Source organism: Lepidochelys kempii, chromosome 14, assembly GCF_965140285.1.
Source record: "Lepidochelys kempii isolate rLepKem1 chromosome 14, rLepKem1.hap1, whole genome shotgun sequence".
In the NCBI taxonomy this organism is placed as follows: domain Eukaryota; kingdom Metazoa; phylum Chordata; order Testudines; family Cheloniidae; genus Lepidochelys; species Lepidochelys kempii.
In genome coordinates, this window is record NC_136393.1 from 9,217,386 (window position 1) to 9,232,875 (window position 15,490).

At 48.4% G+C, this 15,490-nt stretch overlaps 1 protein-coding gene across 1 annotated transcript in view; it reads right to left on the minus strand.

Moving 5' to 3' along the window:
- The window catches only part of RHBDL3 (rhomboid like 3), a 132,130-nt gene extending 116,915 nt beyond the window's left edge, over positions 1-15,215 (minus strand). The window contains exons 1-2 of the mRNA XM_073310419.2: positions 14,342-15,215; positions 9,049-9,072 (exon numbers count right to left, since the gene is read on the minus strand). Coding sequence (XP_073166520.1) covers positions 9,049-9,072; positions 14,342-14,461 — 144 coding nt within the window. The 5' untranslated portion in view covers positions 14,462-15,215. The remainder of the gene's footprint in view (positions 1-9,048; positions 9,073-14,341) is intronic.
- Between the last annotated feature and the right edge of the window lie 275 nt (positions 15,216-15,490).

Here is a 15,490-nt window from a genome sequence, read left to right on the forward strand (position 1 = left end):
GGGGAACAGTAAAACGAAGGGGAATTGACAGGGACCTGGCGTGCTGAAGATTCAGAGAGAGACGGTTTCGGGGGGCGATTAACCCCTGGGAATGTGTGACCAGAGAGAAGGACTTTTGCAGTAACAGGGTCCCCCGGGGGATTGCAGCGAGCGGTCCCAGGGGCGGAGGAGTCTGTAGCTCGACCCTGGCAAAGAGGTGGTGACCTCAAGAAGGACTGGCACACTAAGGGCTTTTCCTGGAAACCGTGGAAAGCTGCCCAGCCTGCGAGTGGCCAGCAGGGAGATGTACGCTAAACGCCTTAAGAGCGACCTGGTGGAGCTGTGCAGGCAGAGGGGGCTGCGCATCGGGAGGTCCACCAAAGAACAGCTGATTGCCCAGTTGGAGGAGAGGGATCGCTTGGATGACCCGATCCCTGTCCCTGAGGGAAGCCGCCCGGCAGACGCAGCATGGGCCCTGGGGCCTGACCGGGCTGGGAGGGGTCAGACTGCTGCCGAGGACATCCCGAGACCCTTCCTACCTATGCCTGGGGGAGGGCTTGGGGGAAGTCCAGCGAATACCGAGGGCACCCTGACCCCGGCAGCCAGCAGGGGATCCTCCCGGCGGAGCTCCCCATCCCTGGAGCGGATGCGGCTGGAATGGGAGAGGGAGATGAAAATGAGGGAGCTAGAGGATCATGAAAAACAGCGTCAACATGAGGAGAAACAACGTCAACATGAGCAGGAGGAGAAGGAGAGGGAGCGTCAGGAGAAGGAGAAACAAAGACAGCATGAACTGGAGCTGGCCAGGCTGAGGAGCAGTGGGGCCCCGGCTGTGGTGAGTGAGGGGGGACCCAAGACTGCAAGGAACTTTGATAAGTGCTTCCTGGCTCAGCGGAAGGAGGGGGAGGACATAGATAGCTTCCTGACGGCCTTTGAGAATGCCTGCGAGATGCACAGGGTTGACCCTGCAGACAGGCTCCAGTTTCTTACCCCCTTACTGGACCCCAAAGCCGTGGAGGTGTACAGCCAGATGACAGGGCCGGAGGCAGGGGACTATGAACTGTTCAAACAGGCCCTGCTCCGTGAGTTTGGGCTGACCCCCGAGGGCGTCCTAGCAGAGGACAGGCATGTGACAAGGTGGGATAGGCTTATTAATAACTATTTGTGTTGTTTATGTGATATCAGCAGGGGAGCAGTAGTCACAGAAACAACATTTGAGGATCACAACATCAGACTTGATGGCCTGCTGCTGATTTACTGGTTGCAAATGTCGCCGGGGGGGGGGGGGGGGGAGAGGGAGATATTCCCTTCTCTAGGGTAGTTGTTACTCTTATTGTTTGCACTGCATGTGGTAAGAAGATACTAATAATCTGCAGGTAAATTTTGTGGCACACACACACAGACAAGCACTGAAATACTGAGGTGCAAACAAAGTAATATTCATTCTAGTGTATGTGATTCTCACCACAGGGATCCATCTAAAGAAAGACAGCACGTTAGGACAGATTTTCAAAGCTAGGCAAATTAACTTGCACATATAGACTTCTTTGGCTGCCTAAATCACGTGTACATACAACCAAAGAACAAACACCAGACAGGTATTGCATGAGTAAGTGACCTGTGAGACAGGATGGTCCAGGGGTTCACGTGGTAGCCATGGACTTCAGGGGCCTGGGTTCAGTTCCTTGCTGCAGCACAGATCTCATGGGTGACCTTAACCATGTCACTTGCTCTCTCTGTGCCTCAGTGCCCCATTCGTACAATGGAGAGAATTGCCCTGCCCTGGGTGTTGTAAGGCACGTGCATAAGGGCCATATGAATACTTGGAAAAAGAAAAGGAGTACTTGTGGCACCTTAGAGACTAACCAATTTATTTGAGCATAAGCTTTCGTGAGCTACAGCTCACTTCATCAGTATGCATCCGATGAAGTGAGCTGTAACTCACGAAAGCTTATGCTCAAATAAATTGGTTAGTCTCTAAGGTGCCACAAGTACTCCTTTTCTTTTTGCGAATACAGACTAACACGGCTGTTACTCTGAAACCTGTCATGAATACTTGGATCACTCCTGGAATGCTGCATGCAGTTCTGGACACCCCATCTCAAAAAGACCCCAAACCATTAGAACTGGGAAAGGTTCAGAGAAGAGCAACAAAAATGATGAAGGGGACAGAACAGCTCCCGTATGAGGAGAGATCAAAAAGACTGGGACTGCTCAGCCTGGAAAAGAAAGGACTAAGGGGGACATGAGTGAGGTCTACAAAGTCATGAATGGGGTGGAGAAAGTGACTAAGGAAGTGTGATTTACCCCTTCGCAGAACACAAGAACCAGGGGGCACCCGATGAAATTAACAGGCAGCAGGTTTCAAACAAACAAAAGGAAGTATTTCTTCACGCAACACAAAGGTCACCCTATGGAACTCATAGCCAGGGGATGTTGAGAAGGCCAAAACTATAACGAGGCTCAAAAAAAAGAACTAGAGAAGTTAATGGAGGATAGGTACATCAATGGACACTAAGATGGTCAGGGACACAACTGCATGCTCTGGGTGTCCCTAGCCTCTGACTGCCAGAAGCTGGGACTCGATGACAGGGGATGGATCACTTGATGATTACCGGTTCTGGTCATTGCTTCTGAAGCACCTGCCATTGGCCACTGTTGAACAGGATACTGGGCTAGGTGGACCATTGGTCTGACCCAGTATGGCTGTTCTTATATAGACAGATGGCCATCTAAAGGCAAACACCTGATGTGAGTGCACACAGCAGTGCTCACCTGGTTTCAAAAATCTGACTCATGAGGCATTTAAGATCAACTAAATGCATCTGTTTCCACCTCACCGAGTAGCATTTCCCATCTCTTGGGCACCTACCCACTCCTCTTTGATGATTGCAGTCTTGGGTCTGCAAGGGAGATGAAAGAGGGCCTTCTGGTTAAAGCAGGGGATTAGAGCTCTGTTAGTGACCAGCTGCACCATCTTGAGCAAGTCTTGACTGCTCTGTGCCTCAGTTTCCCTTCTTTCATAGTGGGACGATGATAAATACTGAAAGGCTTAATGTTTGCAAAGCACTTGGAGACCCTCAGATGGCAGGGCACCATGGAATCATTATTATAAGAAAGAGGGATCCATATAGTATCAGCACACAAGAAACTTCCCATCATTCAAGAAAAACGACAACACACCACTGCCCAACCTCCCAACACATTCTCTCTTAAAAAAAAAAAAAAACACACAGTGCAATTAATTTCCATTGATTTTTTCCAACCCGAAGCCCAAAACGGCAGAGTCAAAAGGTTAATGCTGCGTGACAAAGGTCAGCAGCAGTTTGGGGAGGGAGGCGAAAGGGAGGCTTTGTGGTCTCAGACAGCGGCTGGCTGTGCCCCCCTACTCCACTTGAGAAATGTAAAGTGATGGCGATTGCAGGAAGAAAGAGGATTGAGAGCCCTACTTAAGCCCCGAGTCTTTGTGGCTTACAATAGACCCTCCCTTGACTCATTAATCGTGTGTTCCATGGACAGCGTGCCTCAAAGAGCAGCAGATGACACATGTCCAGCTGCCATCGTTGCCCCCATCTCAAGGTAATGGGGCAGGGGCAGGTGCTCTTAGCGCCCTCTGCTCGAGACTAATATATTCTGCCTCCTTGTCTTCTCCCTTTCATCTCCTCCAACAGGCCACACTGACAACTGTAAATGAGATTAGACTTCAGGGTATGGGACAGATGCAGAGCCCCCTCTGTGCGGTATCAAATGAGCTCTCCCAGCTTTTAAGTTTCTTTCCCCCTTTTACAAGCCCAATCTTGGTCGGGAAAGAGGAAAAATCCTCTAGCTCCGATCTGGACAGATGAAGCTAGACCCTGCTTTTTGGGGCTGATCCACAGCCCCTTGATATCAGCAAGAGTCATCCATTGACACCACTAGGCTTTGGATCAGATCCTTAGTCCACATTAAAAAATATATATATATACATACCCTGCCCCCCTCCACCCAGGGGTGTTTCGTAGTTTATATTATATCCCACAAGGTTCTGCTTGTTGACACACTGCACTTAATAGGGACAGTTGTTACAATTAGGATTGGCCAAAATATGTTTAGTGTTAAAGGGACAGCAACAATTTGACATCTAGCCAACGTTTTAAAGGAGTTAAAAGTAGTTTTAGAAAATATTCTGCATCTCCTTGAGCCCCTCGTCAGTTTCTGCAGTTTGATAACCACCATTTTTTTCTTCCCCATCCCTGTTGCCTTGTGTAAAACCCACATAAAGAAGGGGAAAGAAGTGATTTTACAGGGCAAACGGAAAAATTGGCCATGCATGGCCAATACCTCAAATTAAGCTATCTTGCTGGTTTTGCTAAACACAGCCAGTAGACGTTTCCTAGAACAAGAGTAGGAGAAAATAATTCATACTAAAGTGCGATTTTTAACTCAATAGTGTCCACATGAACAAACTGGAATCACTCTATAGCATGGGAAATAGATAGTGTTAACTGTGTTAAAGGCTACACTGAGAAAGGGGTCACTGTTAAAATAAAGATAATTTACTTGAAAAATAACTCTTTGCCCGAGTTACCACCAACTTTGATCAGTGGGCCCAATTCTGCAAAGTACTTTTCACCTTCAATCATTCAGGATCCAGGCCTATAGCCAAAAGGACTTAAAAGTCTCATTGACTTTCCCTTGTCTATGCGGTTGGTTTTTGCATTGCACTCATCAAAGCTAGCCTAGTCACTTTCACTTTCAGGCTGTAGTCCTTTTTCTCATGCACTAGCACAGGACTGTTATGTTTGCATCTCCACAACTGCAGGGAAATGGCCCTTTCCAAGAAAGCAACCTATTCCTTCTCATAAGGCAAACAGCAAGGACTTCACTGCAAGCAGCTTTTAACCATGGCTCTGAAATGGCAGCAAACTGGGCTCAGCTGCATCTGTTCCTAACACTATTGTCATCAATTTAACTTTCCCTAGCACTGACAAGAATGCATCATCTGATCTGTGGTATGTATGCAGAGTTCTTACTGAGCTCCAGCTTCCCATTAGCTGCCCACACATCTCCTGAGATTCTCAGTAAACTCTTTTTCTCTGATACCATCACACCCACATCGAAATTTCACGGAAGAATCCATGCCTTCTCAGACAGCTGCAACAAAAATGCAGTCCAGACTCAAAGGCAGATGAACCAAAGTGATGGGGTAGCAAAGGCTGTCTATTTAAAGCAAATACCCTGCTGTCACCCACAGACACTGACCAAGGTGTGGGGAGGGGGAGGTGGGTACTTAGACACGGGAACCCATCCCATGAACCGATCCTTGGCAGCTTAGACACGGAGGCCAGGACAAAATTACTCCAGCTTTTGGAACCTGATCAATGAGCTGCTGAAAAACCCACACCCTCCCCGCTAGGGGAACAGCATAAACGTGGGTCTGTTGTGACAATAAACATTGCACATTTCTATAGCCCACTTTCATCAGAAGATTTCAAAGCACTTTATCACAGCGATTAAGTTTCACTCATCCCCGAAATGGGGATAATTGGGGCACAGAAAAGTTGAGTAATTTGCCCAAGGCCACAGAATAAGCCTGTGGCAAAGCTGGGGATAGAACCCAGGAGTCCTGACTCACAGTCTTCTAATTTAACCACCAGGCAAAGCTGCCTCCACATGGGAATTGGGAAACACCCTTTCCCTCTTTCTGTGAGAGAGAGAATTAACCGGGGTGTTATTTATGCAAGGCAAAAGACAATGGCCACATTTGCCTTCATGCTGCCAAGACCTGCCCCCCAAAAGCTGTCTCTCTGCCCCACCTGCAATGTAATCCATCTCAACGGTTAGCAAGAAATGAGTCCTCTCCAAATGAAAAGCAAGAGATTTTAGAGAGGAAAAGAGCAGCCCTTGCTTTGCTCAGAGTTAGGATTTTAAATGGAAACAAATGTGTGAAATGTTCAAACACGGCCTGAGCCCCATGGGAAGTGGCAGATGCAGAGCTAAAGTGTGCGTGGTCGGGGGCGTTTAAGAGCACAATAAATAAATGTACAAATCCATATAAAAGTAACCAATGAGTTACTACTGGCTAAGGGCCATGGCCCCAAAATGAAAATGCACCACAGATATATTCTGTTGAATAGGAGCTGCAACACTGAAAATCTGTCTGTTTGCTCAGCCCCACTGAAGTCCAGGGAAGTTTTGCCATTGGTTTCAATAAGCCCAGGATTTCGCCCTGGGCATGGTATATTAAAACCTCACAGAAGAGCAGGCAGTTCTGAACCCACCTGTTCTCCAGGCTTTATTTATTTTACTTGTTTAAAACAGAAATTGCACAACTCTCATCTCCAGGATTTTCAGACTGGCTGCCTAGGGTGCAATTCACCCTTCTGCAGGGGGCGGTGTGGATCACTGGCAGTGATCAGCGAGACCAACCAGAGCCAGTTGCACATTTTCCATCCAAACAAACATATAGATCTTATATTTAACACAAATGGTTTCTGATTAAATGGAAATTTTTGCCAAAAATATTTGTTTTCATGTTTGGGTGTTTTACAAAAAAAAAAAAAGCCAACCCCCAAATTTTGTACTTTTAAACTGAGAAATGTCCAGTTATCCCAGGGAAACTCCCAAATTTAAAAGACCTTTTTTTCAATAAAAATGAAAAATATTTTATCAAAAATTCTTGGGGGAGGGAGAGCAATCATCTTCCAACCAGCTCTAATCACCACATTTATCCTCACGGTAGTTCCATCGCCCTAGCAGCCAGAGCCTGGATTACAGCCTGTGAATTCTCAAGGGCTCCCACACTCACTCTCCAGGGCTTTCACCTGCTCTCCTCCTCCCCAGCTGTTCTCTTTCACCACAAGACTGACTGGAGAGACCTGCATGGTTCAGCTGACAGGGAGTAAGGACGGTAATACTATGAGCCAAGTATCAGAGCGGTAACAGCACAGGACTTCCAGGAAGACCGGTCCTCCCTTTATGTTAATGCACACAAAATCCTTGGGCACCTGTTTTGCCCTCCAGGCAAACACACAGAAGGAATTGGGTTTAGCACTTTACAGCAGAGCTGCATGTTTCAGTGCATCTGTGTTCTCTAGCCAGTGCCGCAGAAATCCCTTATATTGACCTCATGTTTCACACAGATTCCAGTTGGCATTAAACAAAACACACTCCTTTCTTGGTGCAGTGAATTTCTGGATACGGGGAATGTGTTTCATGACAAACAGCATCTCACTATTCATTGCTAAGCTAATGGGTTTTCTGTCTTACTGATATAATGCTGAAGGAAGACGTCTGCTTTTTGCTTTTGCCCACAGGCAACAAAGGCTGTATTGATTTACTCAGAACTTGGGACTGGTTTTTCGTGGGTTGCATTCTCTTTGATAATAAAGCCTTATTGACAGGGCTTAAATTTCAATTGCAGCCCTAATTCAAATGTGGCTAATTATGAGAGATTTTGATTTACAGTCTGTTTGCCTTGTCATTAGGGAAATGTACCACAAATCCAACTGCCATCAAGCCATTTTTAAAACATGACACTTCTGCTGTTCAGTCAAGATCTCTGCACCCACTTAGACCCTGCCGATTCTTCTCTGAGCCCAAGTCAGCTACAAGCCAAAAGCCCCATCCTGCAAGGATTCAAGGACTTCAGTGCGGCGTCAGGGAGCTTGCAGGATCTGCCCCAAAGTAAAACAAAATTTTGAAACAGAGAAGAATTCAGAATGGTTGAAACAAACATTCAAGCGCAACTAACAACTGATTCCTATTGCAACCCCGGCCTTCTGAATGGGAGCAATCCATGTTAATACATAGAACGCTAACAAATTAAAACATACTACAGAGATTTAAATATGATTGACCATTTCAATAATCTAGTTACTACGCCTCCCATCACCAGCTGGCTATGGTGCAGCACACGGACAAATGCTACTCAACCTAGATTTATGGATTAATAATAGAGCATGGCTTAGTGGGTTATAAATGGACACTCGTCATGGCTAGCAGCCAGAATATTTACTGAATGATAACCGGACACCTCTGGCCACAAGGGCATCCCTCTGAGGAGACTGTACCACAGCCTTTGGTTTTGTAGTTTATTCACATTCAGGATCAGGGTTATTGCCTCATAAAGCAGTGGAGAAATCTCATCAGAACTTTAGTGCTGCTAGAATGATGCCAATGTAAGAGGAACCGCTCCCTTACACAAGGTGATAGTCACACACACAAGTCTATGGCATTAAGAGCCATAGTTTACAATTTCATTTACACAGTGCTTCAGTTTAGAAGCAAGTCAAGGAGGTAACCCTAAAAAAATCTACTTAGCATTTCATGGTGCTAGATGGAAGGAATGCCACAAAGCAAGCATACTAGTTATAGCGTCTAAAATTATAATCCACGCTCCAAATTGATAATCTGGAGTGTGGATTATAATTTTAGATGATAAAACTAGCATCTACATCAGTGGAGCTACACCAGTTTACACCAGCTGAGGATTTGGTTCCTATACATTTAGTTGACAAAATTATGGATTTCACTGTGGAAACAGATGCACGTGTTTTTTGGGTTTTTTTTACTTTTAAAATTAAAGGAGCAGGTTCTCTGCTGGCAGAAACTGAAGGAGCTCAAAGAATGTAGCAATCATTAGGAAGGTGCTGGATTGACAGCCTTGGAAAGTAAGGTCTCCTAGCCCGAGAACAGGTGCAGCACAATTGCTAGCAATGCAGGCGTGCACGCACGCACACACACACACACACACACCCTCAGCTCTGACCTGGGGGAGATCACCTCTATGGATGGCCGGGTAATTCAGTCTCCAGGGCCCATTCAAACCCTTGGCTGCGCTAATGGCACTGCCTATGGGGATGGGGGGCAGGTAACTGCAGTGGTGGTGCCTATGAGGCAGACGCCAACGCGCTGGGGTCTGGATCGAGGCGAAACTCGTTTCACATGGGCCACCCATTAAAGCCCTCGTCTGAGAATGTACGCAGCACAGCGCGGAGGGGAAAGTCTAACGCACACAGGAAAGCAAGCTAGTGTTAGAGGTTCCCTCACCAAAAGCAGGATGATAAAATATAGGAATTGTTCACATACCTGATCAAACAGAGCTTTCCAGTGCTGATAGGTAAGAGGCAATGCATAAAGGAGGAAAAAAGGAAAAAAAGGTATAAGCAATTATACTAGAATGCAATTCATTCTGGGAATATACTTTAACAGGCAAATAATGGAATGATCTAGTGGTCTAAGCATGGGATAGGGAGCCAGGAATTCCTGCCATCTAATCCTGCCTCTCACAGTAACTCGCTGCGAGGTGTTGGGCTAGTCATACCTTCTCTGTGCCTCGTGACCCGATCTGGAAAATGGGGATAATAATGTTAGCATCTCCATGCAGAGGGGAGGTGTTGTGAGGCTTAATGCCTCTGCAGTGCTTCAGGGGTGTCAAGTGCCAAGGGTTTGCCCAGTAAACCCCGTGACATCAGCTGTGCAATTAAGAGAACCATGCAGGAGTTACCTGAGAATCCCCTCTCTACATACAGAGTCAGGTGCGTATTTACATACAGTTAGGTGCACACAGCTGTTGTAGCTTTCAAGTGCTTTGGGAACACTAAACGAGCCAATCCTTGGCTACATTTTACATTTTGCAAAACCTCAGATCTAAAGCGCTCACCACCGCATTCCCCATCAGGCTCACAATCCATCAGAACACAGGAAGCCTGAGCAACAGACAGCTCCCCAGTAGGACTTTCAAACCTGACATAACAGCGTCTCATTCCTATGGGGCATTGTGAAAAGGAAGAAGTTGCCAGGTGGCAATGTGAGGGTGACACGGTAACCCAGCGAGTTCTAGGGTCCCTATAAGAATTAGTCCCAGGATAGTATTTGAAAGTCCACTCATGCCTATCTTGCCAGCTGGCTACCCCAGCACAACACTCCTGATTTGTGTCTCCCTCACTTACTTATGAAAGCAAGCTGAGAAAGATAATCAGCACCAGATTTCACACAAGCAAAATGCATCTGCTGTTACATGCAGAGTAGAGCTCTGGTTAAAGTCTTAACTATTGAGTAAGGAATATTTCCCTCCAGTCAATTTTGGAGCTTTGCCTAGTATGCCTACCTAGTGGAGAGACCGTGGTTTACATATTAATTCACTGAATTTCCATGGAATTAGTTAAGCTGTTGTTCGAGTGGATATTCATGTATAAACTCCCAGTTGTCCCTGTAAATCTGCCCAATGCTTTAATGTTTTACGATATTTTAAATCCTGGCTTTGTTTAATGTCACTCCGAGTGCTGTAAGACAACAGTGGTGCCATTCCCTTGAAGCCAAGGCTGTGGCAGCATAACCTCCTTTGTATACATGTTCCCCCCCCCCTTTTTTTTTTTTTTTTAAGTGATTAGCATTGTATAAGAATCGACTGTGTGTCAGTTCTTGGCAGACAAGCCAGTGAGTGTATCTCAAGTTTCCAATAAAAAAAAAAAAAAAGAGAGAGAGAGAAATATCAGATCCCAGTTTGGCCTTGGGCATGCTCCTAACAAAATGGTTTTAATTTTCAGAGGGTATCCTGCAGCCTCCTAGTCCCAACTTGAAATTCACTGACTGATCGCATGGGGGAGGGGGACTGTCACAACATCTTCTGTAGCATTCTATTTACAGATTGCACATAAATGATTCCTGACACTTCTACATCATCAGCAAAATAAGCCTCACCACCAGGCTTCCAGGTTGGTGTATGTTATCTCCATTTTACTGATGGGGAAACTGAGGCACAACACTTTTAAAAAGTCTGCTCCAACTCCAGCTGAAGTCAATAGAAAGATCTCAGAATGATTTCTACGGGAGCTGGAGTGGGCTTTATGTGACTTGCCCAAGGTCACACGGCAAGTTAGTGGCAGTGCCAGGATTACAATCCAGATCCCACCCAGCTGTGTGCTTTTACCTTGAGGACATTCTTCCTCTCCCATTCCTAGAGTCCACTCTGGCCCAGTTCTCAGCACTTTCAACATCTGTTGACATTAAAACCATAGTGAAGCTGCTGAGCACACTGCAGGATTAATGACTGGATTCTACAGCAGGCTGGAGTAGCTCAAAGGCATTGCTTGCTTCTCTCTCTTCATAGCAGTAAGGAAACCAGAACACTCTTTCTTAAAGGCCAGCCAAGCAGCTACAGTACTTACCAAAGAGACCCCAAAAACATGATTCTGTATAAATAAGTGTTGGGAGACTTAGGGCCCTAATTATATATGCTCCATCCAAGCTCTCATGTAATGTTACACATGGGAATTCGCCGCTGACCACATATAGTGCTAAAACCCAGAAACAAACTCAGTTCTCCCAGCTAACAATACCTGGTTTATTACCCTCTGGGAAAGAAATCCAATACAAAACCAGTATCTACGTGCTTCTAGAAGGATGGACCTATGAGGACAGAAAACATTCAGAATTTGGTCACTTCTCTCTGTGACCCTGGGCAAGTCACCCCTTGAATGTTATAGCTATACAGGGTGGTCATTTTATATGTTTTGTATTTATAAATGTTATTTCATTTTCATTCTTGCTGATGCCCCAAAAGCCTTGGTGGAGGGCACTTGAAAATAAATGTATTAATTATTATTATTATACTTCTCTGCTTCAGCTTCCTCCATCTGTCATTAGGTAGATTCTTTGCCTACCTTACCTAAGAGACATTGCAATGGTTAGATTGGCCATGATCACGATTTCCTCATGCACCCAAAACTCCCAGCTAAGTAATTCAGCATACAAGGAGTGAATGTTCATCTGGTGCATGGAAAATGCAAGATTGGCCCATTAATGTTTATAAAGCACTTTTATACAGGGAAAATCCACACAACAATTCAGCATTTACATTGAGGAGTTCATATGAAGAGCATCAGATTCTGCCTGTGGAGAGCACTGGTGTCTCCCAAGTCACTTGGAGCAGGGGGTGAGCAAATGGGGACAATAACCTGCCAAGAAACAGCAGGACTGTAAAAATAGAATACATGATATTGGTAGTGCAGACTGAGACCTAAATAACATATGACTCTTTGCCCTTAGGGCCTGATCCAGCACCCATTGAAGTCCATGTGAGTCTTTCCATGGATTACTATCAGCACTGGATCAGGTCCTCACACAGCAGCTTTCATCTTAGGCTCTCCAAATACTTCAACACTTCACTGCCCATCTCTACTTCTAGAAGATTCAAAGCATCAAGACCACTTGGTAGCCCGGTATCAGCATTCTGCACTGGGATACGGGAAACTTGGGTTGGAATTCCAGTACCAGGTCCCGCACTCCACAGGTCAACATGGGTCATCAAAGCTAAATGGGTAGACTGAGGTGTCTTGTGCTTCATTAATAAATAAACAAACTAACTGTTCACAGGCTGGGGGATGCACAGCAAGATGGGGAGGCAGGGAGAGTTCACAAGGGTCTAGGGCAGGGGTGGGCAACCTTTTTGGGCCGAGGGCCAAATCTGGGTGGGGAAATTGCATGCAGGGCCATGAATGTAGGGCTGGGGCAGGGGTGTGGGAGGGGGTGTGGGAAGGGGTGTGGAGGAAGTGGCTCAGGGCAAGGGTTTGGGGCAAAGGAGGGGTGCGGGGGTGTACAAGGGGGCTCAGAAAAGGGGGTTGGGGTGCAGGAGAGGGTGTGGAATGCAGGAGGGGGTTCAGGGCAGGGGTATAGGGTGTGGCAGGGGGCTGGGGAGCAGGAGGGGTTCAGGGTGCAGGAGGGGGCTCAGGGCAGGGGTGCAGGGTTCCCTGTTCCCAGCCAATTGGAGCTGCGGGGGGAGGTACCCACAAGTGAGGGTAGCATGCGGAGCCCTCTGTCCCCCACCCGCAGGGCCACAGGGATGTGGTGTCAGCCGCTTCCAGGAGCGGCACGGGGCCCACCATGCCACAGGGGTGGCAATCCCATGGGCGGCAATCCCATGGGCAGGATCCAAAGCCCTGATGGGCCGAATCCGGCGCCATAGCTTGCCCACGCCTGGTCTAGGGGGTTCCGATGGAGATATGAAAGGCTCCTGGGAAATATATGTTTTTTTCCTCCAGCACTTCTCTGTACTGCTGCTTAATGCTTCAGACATTTCGAAAGGGTCTGCTAATCTTCCTCCCATTGATGCTAATGAGAGTTACTCAAGCACCGATGGCATATCAGCCCCCTCAATTTGACCAGTTGGTTTTTGCATCAGAAACAGGATAATTAGAAGCCTAACTGTAGCACCATCAGTGGAACACCTCGGTCAGAGAAACGAACAGCTCTGTAGGTGCTTAGCTGGCTGCATACTTTCCCCAGTATGAATGCAATCATCATCATGTAGTGATTAATCTTTTACTATCCATGGGTTAAGAGAGCTACAGGATCCCTAAATCTTCTTCTGAACCATTGAAGGGAAGGGGGAGAGATGGGTTCTCAGACTTATAAACACAGAGATGCTGCTCTTGGTAAATAAGAAGTTCGCTGTTTAAGAATCTTTAGAGATTAAGGTTTACAACTAAATTAGGCTGCTTACCAGGACTCAGGTTGAAATCTAAGGCAGCGTGTGCACACAGTGAAAATGAAAGAACATCAGATCACACACCTTGAACATGGACCATGTGGCGCTTGTTATAAAGTTCTCCAAAAATTATTGTAGGGACAAGGCCCTTGATAATATTCTTGAAGCACAAACAACCTTGGAGTGGCAGAAAATATTTATGATAGCTGTGGGTTTAAGTAAACCCACCAACACTTAACTTCTGTTGGATTCTAGGTGGCAAAAATGCACAGTATAAAGTAAGCATGGTAACAGAAGAGACGAATGTTTGTAAAGGATTTTAAGATGAAAAAAAGCCTAAAATGGGGATTTTCAAGGGAACCAAAGTGGAGTTAACTACAGGGCTCCTGCTGAAAGTCAATGGGAGCTGATTTCAGAGCAGAAGCCCTGTTAGTCTGTATCCACAAAAAGAAAAGGAGTGTTTGTGGCACCTTAAAGATTAACAAATGTATCTGAGCATAAGCTTTCGTGAGCTACAGCTCAGCCCCCTTTGGATTCCCGGTCTCAATGTATGTAGATTATAAGCGTTTAGGGGCAGGGACCATGTCCTCACACATCTGTGAAGCAGCCAGCTTGCTGCTGGCACCACAGAAATATCACCCTAGAAATCCCCCCTTCCCAGCTTTATTTGTTGGGGAAAGATTTGGCTCGAGGCAGAAAGTCATTGGAAATGCTCTTCTGCCCCTTGATTTCACCGGTGGCTTATGTGGCTAAGGGATATGGAGAGTGGGGGGCAATTCAAAAGGGGTTTGGGAGAGGCGGGGGGCTCTATTCTTGCTGAAGTTCAGCTATAAATAGCTTGATCCGATTAAAACCGCTGAGGGGGGCGGGGGGGGGAAAGCAAATGAAACTTACATCCTCTGTGGCCATAGGCAAGACATCCTCCGACTCCAAAACCTCTATTTCTTCTGCTTCGGAGCTGGCAGCCACGGCAGGGGAAGAGCTGGCGCGAGCCTCCGGCCGCCTGTCTCCCATGCTTGGAAACAGCCCCGCGGATCTTTACAGCAATTAAAACTAGCGGGTGCCTGGCAAACTTTCAAACCGGGCCGAGCTTCGCCTCCCCCGTCAGGGCTCCTGCAGCCGGGGCGATCCTGGCAGGGAGCCTCCCGGGCGCGCAAGCAGGAGCCGTCCCGCAGACATGCCGGTGCCAGCGGCTGCTGCCCGTCTGCTGCGGCTCCGGACCGGGCAGGTGCCCCCCGCCGGCTCCGTCGGGAAAGACTTGGCCCCCTGGGAACCCCGCCGCCGCGCCCGCGGTCCTGCCCGGCGCCCCGCACTCCGCATAGGGCCCGCCGGTCATGGCCAGCCGGCCGCCCGGAGCCCTCGCCGCCCGGAGCCAGCACCTGCGCGCCACGCGGGGAGCCAGCTGCGCTGTGGCCGCGGAGCCGGCTCGGCCGGGCGGCGATCTCCTCCTCCGCTTTCGGGGGGGAGAGGGGGGGGAGCGGCGCCTCCTCCGGAGCCTGGGGAGGCAGAGCCCAGAATTGCAAATCAGGGAGCAGGGCGTTCAAAGAGCCGGGGGGGAGGGGGGCGGCGGCGGCTCCGGGCGCGGGGGGGAGGGAGGCTGCGACAAGGGCGCGGCGCGGTCTCCCGGCCCGGCGGGCAAGTCGCGGGAGAGACAAGTTTTTGCAGCCAAGCGCCAGGGATCGCGGCCGGGCGGGCGGGCGGCAAAGTGCACGTGGGAGCCCAGAGCCGCGCGGCCGGCGCAGCGCCAGGTAGGACCAGGTCCTGGGGGTCCTGACCCCGCCCTAAAACTACCCCAGGCTCCCAGCCCCACGACAACCCCCTTCCCCCCCCCCAGCCCTGGGCTCACCCCCCGCCAACCCTCCAGACCCGGGCTCCCAGCCCCACGACAACCCCCCTCCCCCCCCAACCCTCCAGACCCGGGCTCACGGCCCCACGGCAACCCCCAGGCTCACCCCCCCCCCGCAGCAACCCCCCCGGCCCCAGGCTCACAGCCCCCCGGCAACCCCCCTGTCCCCCGGCAACCCCCCGGCCCCAGGCTCACCC